We start from the raw sequence: 15,178 nt of genomic DNA on the forward strand, positions 1-15,178 counted from the left end.
AAGCTGTGCATCATATCAGCTGCAGTTTATCATTTGGAGCCTCCAGATACTGTTTTGTGATTCCAAGATGAATCAAAGTGGTGAAGATTTGTCACAATCTACTGCAGTGAGCAACGTGCTGACTGATAATGAACTTAGCACATTTTAAGACCTGGACCTCAAAATGCAGTAATCTATTAGACTATTGTGATTTTGTAACCTGATTTTGTTAATTGCACAGATTAGAATAAACAATTCTGTCATTTTATTCCGTTTTCACGTTTCTTGAATTGTTGGCATGTCTATGAAATACCCAGACATTATTTTAGTTCTTCAAACTTAAATAACCTGGGGGGCCAATGAGCATCTAGTCTGGTCAAGTGGAGGCTGATCTAGATAACACAAATGTGGGGAAATAAACAAATGTTCAATATGAGCTTAAAATTATTACACAATAGTCCATCATGACATTGCAATAATTATTTATAAACATATTTATGATGCCGCATAAATCTATTAATATAAAAACAAATGTTAAGTAAATAATATATATATGTGCATGTGTATATATGTATGTATGTGTATGTGTATATGTATATATATGTGTATATGTATGTATGTATATATGTTTATATGTGTATGTATGTATGTGTGTGTGTGTGTATATATGTATGTATGTGTGTGTGTGTATATATATATGTGTGTATATATATATGTATATACATGTGTGTATATATGTATATGTGTACATATACATATATGTATATGTATATGTATATATATATACATATACATATATATGTATTTGTGTGTATATGTATGTATATATGTATATGTATATACACATATATTACTATTATAAAAAAAATATTGCTTGCAAACATATATAGTATTTTATTTCATAATATGACTCGAGACTCAATGAATCAAACCTAACACCAGCTTATGTCCATCACAGGAACTCTCTTCTTGACCTCCGCTCTGACCCGTCATGGTGCAGCCAGTGTGAAGCTCAGAGTCACGGCGCAGGACGGCGAGGGCCTGACATCGGTCAGACCTGCTGAAGTCACCGTCAACGTCCTGCACAGCGCTCAGGCTCCAGCTGTGTTCCAGAGGTCACGCTACACCTTCACTCTACCTGAGGACACAGCACCGGGGACGCCTGTGGGGACAGTGGTGGCCACACACCCAGCATGTGAGTGTGTCTCTGGTGAAGAAAGTGCACAGTTTTTTCTCCAATATTTACTTTTAGCCAAAGGTTATCGACTCATATACAATACTGCATCTATTATTATCCTTTCTAAGTTTATGGCTGTAAATTGAGTATAGATAATCAGAGAAATATGAGTATAAATGGTGTATTACACAGTAAATGAGGAGTGATTTCAGATACAGCAAATTAATTCATAAACTCTAACAGCATATTGTTATTGATCCTCTAGGAAATAAAAAAGAATATGAACATCTTCACAAAACAAATGTGTATAACTGAATGTTGGAGTTGCACGGTCACACATAGTTGTTGGAAATGTCCTCAAATGGCGTGCGTGCACCAGATTCCTCTCTGGAGGATACACAGGTCAGATGATAAGGAAACTCACATCTCACGTATGTGTAAAAAATGATATGATATCATAACGTTGCATAATTGCTGACAACACCAACTTTCTTACTCACTCTCTTAAATGTAATCAAATAAAAAATAAAGAAACGGTCATTCTGAAGTAGGATCCTGACCAGGGGAGGCAAAGAGGACGGCTGCAGATTAATCTTTAATCCTCCTTAATCACACAAGCAGATGACAGATAATAAAAAGGGCAGAGACATTCGTACAACATATTATACCAGCACTGTATTGTGAAAGGTCAAAGATAATGCTGTCACAAATGTAGAGTGTGCAGTGTTTTTGTCGCTATCAGTATTTAAATGTGTGTGTGTTTATCTGATGAGGTAAAAGTGAGCAACATTTTTAATAAAAGAAGTAAAAATATGACCATAAATGAAGGGGATACAGCTTGTATTAGGTTAAATATTTGATCCCAGCTGTCCAAGATTTTCCCATCATTGTCCACTTGTTATGTGCCGTACTTTTCTCAGATAAACCACTCTACTTCACGAGACGGTCATTTAAGGTTCTGTGATCAATTAAGAGATTAACGCTTTAACCTGAAGTGGAAACAGTAGAATCAGAGCTGTTAAGCTCTCTGCTTGGTTACTGCTGAAGTGCCACAAACATTTAGAGCAGATTAATGGGATCTTCACTGTAATTAACTTGTTGTCGCTTACGGAGTGTGACAGTATAACAGTACGTTTCTCTTGGAGTTCGACTCCTCAAGGCAATTTGCCTTGACCAACAAACAATCTGTAGCAGCTCTCGCTTACAGAATGATTATATAGATTTTGATTTTTAATAACTAGTGCAGTGCCTGAAGGAAGTATATATTACTATAGTGGGAACTGAAGAAGATTTTTCAGTTATGGTAATGTATGATAAGGAATGTAAAGGCTAACATAATACAAACACTGTGCAACCTCATGAGGCACGACGCAAACCAAATACGCCTTGTAAAGAGATTTACATTTATTGTTTTGTGGCTGACGGTCACAAAACAGCTAGCTACGCTAATGCTAATTGTAGCCTTGCTAGCTTACCTTTGGAAACAGGTTCGCCAAAGTTAGCCGCAAAAATAGTAGCATGCTAATGCTAAATAAATATATGCTCGCGTATTGGTGAATGGACACCGGCTTTCGTCGTTTCAGTATAACATCATGTTCTGCGTTGAACCGTGTGAAAATGTCTCACCCACCGTGAGGACAGCTGCTGATGAGGATGCGCACCATCGGGCCATGCTCAACTCGTATCCAAAATCTTAGGTCGTTCTGACTTACGGTCAGCGAGATATGCCCATCACAGTCACACACACAACTGGCTTTAAAGATAGATATTCAATTTTGTCCAGAGTTTGACCGCAAAAGTATGCATGAATGTATTTATTTTCTTCCCCGCGTTTGTTAAAAACAATGATGGGTGCATGCTAGCCCGGCAAGATCAACAGTCGCACGCATGAGTGTTACTTGTTGTTTATTTTATTTGGTTTAATTTATTCTTCCAAGCTCCTTTCCAGTTTATGAGTTCCTTTGTATGGTTGTGCTCTATAGATTTAATTGCAAACTTAAACTGTTTTGTAAGTTAGGGTCAGGGTTGTGTTGCTGATTACAGCTTGAAGTGGCGATAAGGTCTTAAAATATTTTGAAAAAGTGTTGGAAAAAGTCTTAAAAAGGTATTGAAATTAACTTTAGGATTCCTACATATACCCTGTAAACATAAGGTGAACATTTTGTAATTGAGGCTTTTTGTCTTTACAGACTCAAAGGAGTCCGTGTCCTACAGAATCTCCTCTGGCGATCCTCTGGGTTTGTTCTCCGTTCATCCCAAATCGGGCCTGATCAGCAGCGTCAAACCTCTGGACCACGAGTCGCAGTCGTACGCTCTGCTGGTTCTTCAGTCGTACACGGACTCGTCTCCGGTGTACAGCACCACCCAAGTCAACATCACGATCGCCGACGTCAACGACAACGCCCCCGTCTTCCCCAAACTCGGCGACACCATCACCGTGTCCCAGAACACTCTCCCAGGAACTGTGTTGTTCATCGCTCATGCCCACGACTATGACAGCGGTGCCAATGGCAGGGTGCAGTATTACCTGAAAAGGGGCAAACTTGGTTTGTTTGTTGTGGACTCCGACCTTGGGACAGTGACTTTAAACCAGAGTTTACAGGTGGATCATCAGCAGAGGTATATCCTGGAAATCGTGGCTAAAGATGAAGGAGAGCTGCCCCTGAGCGCCACGCTGACCCTCACTGTCAACGTGGACCGCACCGCGGCTGAGGACAGCCTGGCGTTCGAGACGTTGGTCTACCAGGTGGAGATAGGCGAGGGATACCGCAAAGATTCAAGGGTCATCCAAGTGAGAGCGCACCGCACCCGCGGAGCTCACGTGTCCAACTCGGGTCTCGCCTACTCCGTGGAGGCAGAAGCTGGCTTCCCTCCCGCTCCGTTTCGAGTTCATCCAAAGACGGGATGGTTGTATCTTTCCCACAGCCTGGACTACGAGACGGAATCCACGTATCGATTCCGAGTGTCAGCCACAGCCCGCGAGGCCTCCCTGGTTAACACGACAGTGACGGCCGCGGTGACTGTGCTGGTGCTGGACATCAATGACAACGCTCCGGTGTTCAGCACTGACGTCTACTACTTCACTGTATCAGAGGGGGCGTCGCCTCAAGGCCTGGTGGGAACAGTCAAAGCCGTGGATAAGGATTCTGGGAAAAATGCCCAGCTGTCCTACATCCTGCTGTCGGACGGGAAGTTCTTCCGCATCAATACTAAAACAGGTAGAACATTTCAAATTAGTGGCTCCATCCTGAGGTCATGTTGTGCTTTCGTGTGCATCCTCATTTCACTCTTTGTTTTTTTTTGTTATTCTCAGGTGAAATCATGAACTGGGTGGCGTTGGACAGGGAGCAGCACAGCCAGCACAGCCTGAAGGTGATGGTCACAGATCAAGGTCACCCTCGCCTCAACGCCACTGCCACCGTTCACATCCTGGTCACCGACGTCAACGACAACGCTCCACAGTTTATGCACCTGCCCGCTAGCAAAGAGGTCAACGTGCAGGTACGAGCGAGTCCCTCATATACTCACAACACTGCTGAAGAGCAGTGTCATATAACAGTTTTCAAAATAATATTATGTATTAACCCTTAGAACACAGAGCATTACGGCTGCTGTTTATATACATACAGAGGCTATAAGAATGTGCAATGTTCAGCACAACCTAGACAATCTGATGAAAAAAAAAAAAGTTTAATTTCCACCAACTATATAAACACACCTGAGCAAAAGGTACATCAAATGTTTAAAATCGTATTGGATTTGTGAAATTTGGAAATACGCCACAGTTCAAATTTCACTTCAAAAAGTAAAAAGGTCTATTTTGTGACTTCTGCACAATTATTGCTACTTTATATGACTACAAAAAAATGTGATATAAAAGGAATCATAACTTTGATTCAACAACACATAAGAAGACTTGAATTAAAGCATGAATATGTAACCTATAAGCACACACCCCCAGGATCTCCATATAAGGAGTTGTGTATTATTCCCACAGCAATTTACCAAGGGGTGCACCTGCGTCACAGATCTGTGCCACATAGGGTTAAAGAGTAAAAACAGTGAGAAATGTATCATCATGTATTTCATGTGATGTGTCCCTATATATGAAATGTTTGCAGGAACCATAGCAGTTAAAAAATAACCACCTTCTAACCACTTTTAAAAATAAATGTCTTATTAAAATATTACAAAAAGCTGCAATTTCATCATATTCAGTCCCTTAAACGGCACGTCTGCTGTTTTGTGTTAAATAATGGTGAAGAAATGTATGTAAGTGATGACAATAACTGTCATAATTTAAAAATAATCACAATCCAGGTAACTCATTTGCCAAAAAACATCAAACGGTTATTGAGGATTGGTTTCTATAGATTCTATAGAATGTTATATGGTATTTATTGTACTTTTTCCCTTCTACATCTGTGATGATAGCTGTACATGACTCACTGCTTTATTTCAGATTTGGGCCGATCGTCCATCAGGATCCCTCGTGGCAAACATGTTCGCCAAAGATTTGGACGCAGGAGAAAATGGAACAGTTACCTTCTCGTTGATCATAAGTGAGTCATATTATTTATTACTCTTTTTTTTTTTTTTTTGCAGAGCTGTACAGCTTTCATATTCAGTGCCATGAACAACTGAATCCTTCCTCTTTTCAGCTGATTTTGAGCACGGTGGTCTTGGACACTTTGAGATTGACGGTAAAAGCGGAGAGATCAGAACAACGGAGCTTTTCACCCAGAACGCTGAACCGCACTACACTTTTAAAATAACCGCCAAGGACGGAGGAGACGTTCCTCAGGAGGACACTGCAGTCGTTCATGTACAGGTACAGTCTGTCCTCTCCTCCATACTGTCATGCATCATTTTCACTTCAATTCCTGCCATATTTATATATATATATATATATATATAGCTTTGCACAGCACTACTTATTTTTTGAGGAGGTCATGTAATTTTTATTATTAAAGGGCTGAATGAAAATGAGTCCAAATACTCAGTAGTCCAAACTCCCAAATATTCATATTCAACCATCAAGGGCATCATATGAAAACCAAAACATGTATAATTTGTGTATTTTAACAAAGCAAAGAATGCAAAGACATGCACATGTCTGTCTCACTCTTATAACGGAAGAATAAAAGAATAAGGACAAATAGAACCGTTTAATGGACTCGATGAAGCATCACATGGAGACAGATTTGGTTTTAATGAGTAATATGAAGAACTTGGTTTAATCCCTTTAATGTTTTGTTCTTTAAATGTGCCTTTGTTATTTTTAAGCTTGAATAGTTTATTCTGTGTGTGTGATTCAACGCAGCTAATATGGACTACAGATGGAAATTAGCCTCTGGGCTATAATCTGGTGCATTTACATGTACTTTTGTATATGTTCATTAATGTACATTGTCCTGAAATAATAAAAAAATAAATACAAAAATAAAATAAAATAATCAACCTTTTAACATTCTGCAGGTCCATAGATCAGAGGCTCTGCCCGGCCTCTACACTGACCGTCAGATTGTGAAACACTTCACAGTGCGAGAGGACACAGACCCGGCGACCGTCATCGGCTCCGTCGGTGTTTCAGATAAAGGGAAGTTCCACTATTCCATTTCTGGGGGTGACGGAAGCGTTCACTTTGGCATCGACAGCTTTTCTGGTGACATTTACGTCAACCGGCCGCTGGACTACGAGTCCACCACGCAGTACGTTCTCATGGTCGAAGCGGAAGATGCTGGCTTCGCTCCTGGAGTGAACGTGTCCGTACTGGTCAGTGTGATGGTGGAGGATGTGAATGACCACACGCCCTGGTTCCCTGATGAGCTGGTGACGTTCAGTCTGAGAGAAGACGCCGCCGTGGGCTCGCTGGCTTTTGCGTTTAATGCCAGAGATGCTGACGGGACGTTTTCTAACAGCGCCCTCTGCTACACTCTGACCTTCGACCCTGAGGTTAGCGGCTCAAAATCCTACTTCCCCTTTCAGATCAACCCTCACACAGGGAGCCTGACTGTCGTGGCACCTTTAGACCGCGAGACCACCGCCAGGTTTGCCTTCACCGTTACGGCCACGGACCAGACGAAGAGGACGGAGGAGCGTAAGCAGGCGTCGGTGACGGCTCAGGTCTTTCTGCTGGACGTGAACGACAACCGACCGGTGTTCATCTCAACGAACACAGTCCAGGTGATGGAGGACGCGGAGGTCGGGAGTCTGCTGCATCACTTTGTGGCCATAGACAGAGATAAAGGCGAAAACGGACTCATCTCCTACGTCGTCATAGCTGGAAACGAGGATGGATTCTTCACTTTAGAGGAGAAAACAGGTGAGGTATATGTCTGTCTGTGTGTGACCAATATAACTCGAAAAGTCGCAGACGGATTTGAATGAAATTTTCAGGAAATGTCCACAATGGGACCAGAAAGAAGTGATTAAATTTTGGGCATGATCTGTGACGGGGGGGGTGGTGAGTTGGGTGCTGAGCTGCCTTGGCGGAGGTCTGCGCTCTCCGAGTGCTTTTCTAGTTTACTACTGTTTGTTTATGATCTTTTTGTCACCTTAAAAGAAAGATTTATTCTGTTGCCTTTTCACGACAGTTCAATTTTAAAAGAACAACAGTGAGATAAGTATCTGGGTACACAAACTGTCATTAATAAGTAATTATTTGGAGTTGTAATCGTACTTTTATTTGGTTACACAAATGCAAATGGCACAGACAAAAATAAAAATGTACACACAGCAGTGACTGAAAAGACAGAAGTAAATTGCTTATACATGTCTGTCCTATATTATACTTAAAAAAGCTACACTTTTGACAATGTCCATATACATCTACACACACATACACACTTATATATGTATGTTAAATGGACTTTTATCCCTCAAAAGCACAACAAAGCATTTTGAAAAGGAAAATGTCTGGTATTGACATTATTGGCTTTAAGAAAATGTTATATAATATTAACCAAAATAAAAGCTTTGTGTTTCTGTCCATTTCAATAGAACAACAATCGAAAAGTTACTTTTAGGATCTGATCACATCATCTCTGACGTCCATCTTCTTTTACCTCCTTCAGGTCTTTTGTTTCTCTCAGCCCCTCTGGACTACGAGAGACAGCGTCTCCATCGCCTCGCCGTCCGTGCCGTGGACCGCGGCCTTCCCTCGCTTTCCTCCACCCAGACTCTGACGGTGGAGGTGGAGGACGTGAACGACCAGCCGCCCGTCTTCAGTCAGAGCGTCTACACGGCCGTCGTGGAGGAGAACAGAGACCCGGGAGAACCGGCGGTCAGGGTCTCTGCCACTGATGAGGATTCAGGTTTTGGTCGTCTTTTCTTCTTAATGTTTGAGTTTGAACATTTGTTCTTCATCACTGCTGAGTAGAGCCGAAACAATTCATCGATTACCTAATTAATCGACAACTATTTTGATAACCGATGAATTGGTTTGAAGCTTATTTCATGATTTAAAACAAGATTTCTGATCGTTTTAGCTTCTTGAATGTGAATATTTTCTAATTTCTTTGCTCCAAGTAACAAAGATATCATGAAAACAGAATCATTTTGACTTGTGGACAAAAGAAGACATTCAAGAACATCATCATTTCCATTTTTTTTTTTTTTTTAGCATTTTCTGACATTTTATGGACTAAACGATTAATTGATTAATCGTGAAATTAATCATTAGTTGCAGCTCTACTGCTGATTGAGACGACTCCTGTTTGAATAAATCGTCCTGTGGATAGTGGAGATGGCAGTGTGCGTCCAAGGTGGCTAGAGGGCAGCACTCGCATGTGTCTGCAAAACCCTACAATCGCAAAAACCTCAACCTCTCATTGACTCATTTTTAAACTTTAAACCAGATTTCAAAATCTATGATAAATTGAATAACAAGATAAAAAGAAAACTCCACAGTACTTTTATTATTTTTACAGCACAGAACCACATGATAACACTTTTTTTTTGGTTCAAATTCAGTGCTTCACTGACTCGATGTTATGATCTGTTTTGTTTCACACCATTAGCACTTTGATTCAAAACAATCTCCGCCCGTTTTCCACTCGTCCGATCGCATTTTTTTTTTGTTTTTCCATGACCGCACATCCCAGCAAATCTCACTCACATGACCCCCAATCACATTCACAAATCTGCACATCGGCTCAGTTTATTTTCACACGCTGTGCGTGCGGTGCGCCGGTGCCTCCTGAAACCCATTTCACCTCGTCGTGTTGACAGTGCGAGTCCATTTAAACTCGGGCATGTGGCGGGAGGATCTGCGAGGGAGGGGTGGGGAGGGGGGGTGTTTGGATGTGAGCAAACATTTTTGAGGGTGAGAATTGTCCAAGAACAGCAAGCACACGGCTCCTGTGGGAGAATCGAAAGGTCCCGTCTCATTAAGATGTCTATAATCCAAGCCATCTGTGCCAATAGGTACCATGTTTTCATCTGTCTCCCCAAATCGCCCGGTCTGGCAGCTCAGCCCGTCTCACCCACTGCTGCTTTATTTGAATATCATGCGTGCTGCTTTTTTTCCCCCATCAGCACTCCCCAAAGATGACCAGTGTTTTGTGCCTGGGCTGGTTTTTGTCTCCACTTTCAGTCAGAGGAGATGTGCAGAATCAGCGATAGTGACGGCTAACCTTTGTGTTACACCACGTGCTGTGGATTTTAGGCAAATGTTCATGTATTTAGAGAGAATTTTATTTTTAAGAGTAAGGAACAGAGAAAACTTTGTTTCATACACAGGATTTCAACAGCAGATATTTGTCTTATGTGCTAATTACAACGCGCACTATGATTACAGTTAAACATTAATCAGTTATTAAAGGGGCACATAATGCAAAATCATTTTTTTTTTAAAAAGTGCGAAAAAAGATGACTCACTCATGTTTTTGTGGTCCTCCTCAGTCTAAGTACAGGAGAAAAAACATGCAATGTTTACTTCCGCTCTCACTGGAACGTCATAATGCGCTAAATTCCAAAAACACGGACACCTCTGAAAACCGGAAGTCCACAAAGTCCACGAAAAGTTCTATTCTTCTCCAGAGTGCAGCACAGAGTTCTACAAAACTTCCAGCCTCAGAGGATTTATCTGTCCAGTGGATACATGTTATATATGACGGCAATGTGCCGAGACACCAGGGAACTAGGTTAACTTGGAGAAATATGATATAATATGACTCCTTTAAATAATGAATAGGCTGATTAAAAAAGGATTGAGTAAAACTGTACATTTTAAAATTCATGGATAACAATATTTATATATTTTCGGTTAAAGAGCTTCTACTTACTGGTGTGAATTTAGGGCAATTTAGGTGTTGAGCACTGTTCATGCATCTTCTAAACTGTTTTCATGTGATCTATTTGTAATGCAGAAACTATTTCTCTCTTTCTTAGTGTTTTTTTTTTATTATTTGTTTTTGAGACATTCATGTTACCTTGTTGTATCCATGAACACAGCATCTGTTCGTAGTCCTACAGGGAAACCGTGGCACAGTTCTACTTTTCCTTCTCTCACACACTCCTGACACTTTCCCCTGAAATGCAATGTGATACTGGGATGATTTAAAACCCGCTGATTGTTCCTGCATCACAGTTTATGTGTAACTTCAGGGATAAAATGAATTGATGTGCGGCTGCAAGTGGAAGAACACTCGAGAAGCAGAGGTAGTCCGGGGGCTCAGACAAAGGTCAGCTCTGTCATTTTTTAAAGGTGACACATTACGGTGTGAGATTTCTCCCTCGTGGTTCTGTTTTCAATTTGACAATCAGATAAGGCTCTTGCGAAGGAGGGGGAGGTGAGAAACATGAACTCTCCCCTGATTAGGCGCTAAACCAAACCTGTGGATTGCAAAAGGTTTTGGGTGTAAAAGAGCTTTCACGGGTGAATAAACATTATTTAATGCATGTGTTTCTTACATTGTGGGGCGCTGTGTGAGAGGAGCCAAACGCAACTCTCTTAAAGATTTCATATCACTGAGTACATTTGAATCCTGTCAAGTGAACCGTTGCACACTTGTGGGATTAAAAATTAGACAAACATTGTTTTGCATTTATAGATACATTACTTGTGTTTCTTGACTATTGCCTCTGTTGTTTTGTTAGAAAAATCTGAATTTTTATCATGTTTCGTGTTGAATTCATGGCGTTATATATTAGTTTGTCAGTTTTTCGTGCTCTATTTTTGTGGTGTTTTTTAATATTTACCGTCTTTGTCCTGTTTCTCAGAGGAGAACGCCGTGCTGTGGTACAGTCTGCTGCCGGGCCCAGGCTACGATCGCTTCAGCATCAACCCTTACACTGGTCTCATCACCACCACCTCCTACCTAGACCGAGAGCAGCAGCAGTGCTACAGCCTCAGAGGTAAGACCCACAAAGCACCACATTATGTTCATAAACGGCAACAAACTGAGTCAAAAATTGATCTCACTCACTCAGTAGAGTCAAAAATGTTAATTTCCTGTGGATAAAGCATTAAAATACACATGCGTGTATCAACTATGGATGGGATGATACCACCTTTTTGTGTCTGATATCACAAGCGCGAGTATCTACCAATACCGATACAGTCATTTTAGACCTTTTATGCACTATGAAGCTGTTAACAACACATTTGAGTCATTTCGAAGACATAATTCTCCAGCTGTGTAACAAATATTGTTCTGTGCATAGTGACACAATATATAAGATTTTATCAGATATCCTTTATCGGATTTTAAATTTCTTCTGTCCGATATCCGATCCAGTGATTTTGACCTGTATCAGACCCATTGTGATACTGACCGATACCAATTTGCATGGACAGCGCATGCGCAAACTGAATTTCCACCCCACCAGTAGGTAGAGTATTAAACCCCCGCTCACCAAGCAGGAAAAAACATTTCGACAACAGAAGTAGTCACCAAGGATAGTCTTCCAAGCCTTGACCTGGCGACCTTCGAACCGACTGACACCCCGACTGACAGACCTTTCAGCTGATGAGCCGCTCAAACCAGACGTGTCTGAGGAAGATGTAGCATCATTCTCTTCTTCTTTGGTAGCAATGCGTCCTATTCCCAGCGCCCAGACTTGTACCGTCACCCAATGGTGAAGTCAAATACTACAGGCCCCTGCGAGTATACCAGGGTTTGCGATATGTGCAGAAGTCTACCAGGGCCTTTAGTATCAACCCTCCAGCCTTCATCCAGTTGAGTTAAACTTATAAATATTAAATTATTAAATTATTATTAAATTATAAAATTAAATTATAGCATAGGTGTCAGGTGTGACACAAAAGCGCATGACATTTCTTAGACCACAAGAGTTAGCATGAAAACCATGTTTACTCCACAGACTTATTATATATACAGAAGTTCAAAAGTTTGGGTTCACCTCTACAATTTTTTGTGTTTTCCATTAAAAGTCACACTTTTATCCATCAAGAGTTGCGAAATGAATAGAAAATATAGTCAAGACATTGACAAGATTAGAAATAATGATTTTTATTCAAAATAATAATTTTGGCCTTTCATCAAAGAAACAGCAAAACTGTTTTCAGCTGTGCTAACATCATTGCACAAGGGCTTTCAAGGGTTTTTTAATCATCCAATAGCCTTCTAACACGATTAGCAAACACAATGTACCATTAGAACACTGGAAATGGGCCTCTATACACGTATGTACATATTCCATTAAAAAACAGACGTTTGCAGCTAGAATAGTCGTTTACCACATTAACAATGTATAGAGTGTATTTCTGATTCATTTAATGTTATATTCATTGAAGAAAAAGTGCTTTTCCTTAAAAAATAAGGACATTTCTAAGTGACCGCAAACGTTTGAACGGTACACTCTTAGAAATAAAAGTAGTAGAGAAGTAGAACCATATAAGGTTCTTCGGCTTGTCCTCATAGGAGAACCCTTTTTGGCTCCAGGTAGAAAAGGTTCTACCTGGAAAGCTTTTGGAGGGTTCCACCAAGAACCATTTTAAAACCCTTTATTCAGGAAAGGGGTTTTAAAGGGTTCTCTGGATCAAAATGGTTCTTACTGGAACCATTAGTGTTACCAAGAACCCTTAAAAATAAAAAAATTTGGGAAACCAAAAACCTGGAAATGGTTCCAGGTTCCTTTTGAAACCCTTATTTCTAAGAGTGTAGTGTACATTTAGGATCCATTTGTGAATCAATCATTCGCTCCACAATATCAATAATATGTCAAGATACAGTTAGTTTTTAAACAACATGGGTCAGTGAAACGATATGTATACATGCAACACATTACTGTATGAGACGTATAGATATATGCATTTGTTGATGTTTTGTCGCACATTCAAGTGCCTTTTGCCCTTCACCACATGATGTTCTACACACACACACTGAAAGAGAGTTAAATCCTCTCACGCCCATGGGAGACGCATTAAAATAACAAAAACATCACAGTGAGTAGCTGTAATGCTCAGAGGGGGGTAACTGACATCATGGCTGAATTGACAATGAATATCAAACAAACAGAAACATATGAAACATACGGTAATAATTGGGATAAAAAATTTTTTCCTGTAGCATCTATTCCCTCACGTTCCTTTCTAATAACATCTGTCTTTCGAAATATGATTTGCTAAGATTCGGAAGAAATGAGCAATCGTGCTTCAGCTTAATCAGCATCGGTGTGATTAAATGTTCCGCACAATAACTTTGGATCAATGAGTCAAATTACAACAAATCTAAATTTCAGAGGTAAGAGCTTAAGTTCATCAAAGTCAACATTTATTTATTATTTAAATGCAGATGTGTCATGAGTACAAAGAAATTATTATTTTCTTATTATTTATTTTCTCTCCTGTGAAATAAGAAATATAACACGCACCTTGATGTTATCCCCATGTGCATGGGTTTTCTCCAGGTTCTCCAGTCCAAAAACATTGAAGCTCAATTAAACACTTTAAATTGACCGTAGGTGTGATTGTGAATGGTTGTCTCTGCATGTTGGTCCTGTGATAGACTGGTGACCTGGGCAGGCCGTACACCTCCTTTCCCACCTCACCAACATCCCCCAGGATAAAAAAATAAATCCTTTGTTTTCTGACTGACAAGTGTAGCCAACAATATAATCTCCTTAAATTAATCGCAGTCTGATTGAACTGGTGTCTGAGGGACACTTATGATGATGTTGATGTGACAGAGTTTGGGCTCACTTAGAAATGTCCTTATTTTTGAAGGAAAAATACTTTTTTTACAATGAATATAACATTAAATGAATCAGAAATAAACTCTATACATTGTTAATGTGGTAAACGACTATTGTAGCTGCAAACGTCTGGTTTTTAATGGAATATGTACATAGATGTATAGAGGCCCATTTCCAGTGTTCTAATGGTACATTGTGTTTGCTAATGGCGTGAGAAGGCTATTGGATGATTAGAAAACCCTTGTGCAATTACGTTAGCACAGCTGAAAACAGTTTTGCTGGTTCTTTGACGAAAGTAAAGTTATTATTTTGAATAAAAAGCATTATTTCTAATCTTGTCAATGTCTTGACTATATTTTCTATTCATTTTGCAACTCTTTTGATTAATGAAAATGTGACTTTTAATGGAAAACAGAAACAAATGGTATAGGTGACCCCAAACTTTTGAACGGTAATGTATAAGCACAGGGATAACTGACCATTCAGAAGTAGGACTGCAACAATTAACCTCTTTGTAATCAGTCACCAACTATGTTGATGATTGATTAATCAGTTTGAGTGTTTCCTGAGTGTTTTTGTCTGGTTTCTTCTTCATATTCATGGGTGTCATTTTGACGTTCTGGAAACACTAATGACCGTTTTATGTACAAAAACAAAAGAATTGCCTGATTATTATATTAATGAAAATAATCTGCAGTTACAGCTAGTCAAAAGTCTGCTATTCTCTTCTTTGCACCATGCTCTCGCTTGGCCACACGTTCAAGTCCACGCTTGGCTCAACTCTTTCGGCTACAGTTGCAGTGAAATATCTAATATCTAAAGAAAATATAAAAAGGATCTGAAATCAAACAAACTTGTCTT

The 15,178-nt window shown here is 40.0% G+C and overlaps 1 protein-coding gene across 1 annotated transcript in view; it reads left to right on the forward strand.

The window, feature by feature from the left end:
* The window catches only part of dchs2 (dachsous cadherin-related 2), a gene marked incomplete at both ends in the record, with an annotated part of 33,233 nt that overhangs the window by 5,793 nt on the left and 12,262 nt on the right, over positions 1-15,178 (forward strand). The window contains 8 exons of the mRNA XM_083909339.1: positions 938-1,174; positions 3,346-4,374; positions 4,470-4,657; positions 5,619-5,718; positions 5,818-5,987; positions 6,635-7,481; positions 8,233-8,472; positions 11,381-11,515. Of these exons, the coding sequence (XP_083765465.1) occupies positions 938-1,174; positions 3,346-4,374; positions 4,470-4,657; positions 5,619-5,718; positions 5,818-5,987; positions 6,635-7,481; positions 8,233-8,472; positions 11,381-11,515 (2,946 nt within the window). The remainder of the gene's footprint in view (positions 1-937; positions 1,175-3,345; positions 4,375-4,469; positions 4,658-5,618; positions 5,719-5,817; positions 5,988-6,634; positions 7,482-8,232; positions 8,473-11,380; positions 11,516-15,178) is intronic.

This window comes from Microchirus variegatus (assembly GCF_963457635.1).
Source record: "Microchirus variegatus genome assembly, chromosome: 23".
Classification (NCBI taxonomy): domain Eukaryota; kingdom Metazoa; phylum Chordata; class Actinopteri; order Pleuronectiformes; family Soleidae; genus Microchirus; species Microchirus variegatus.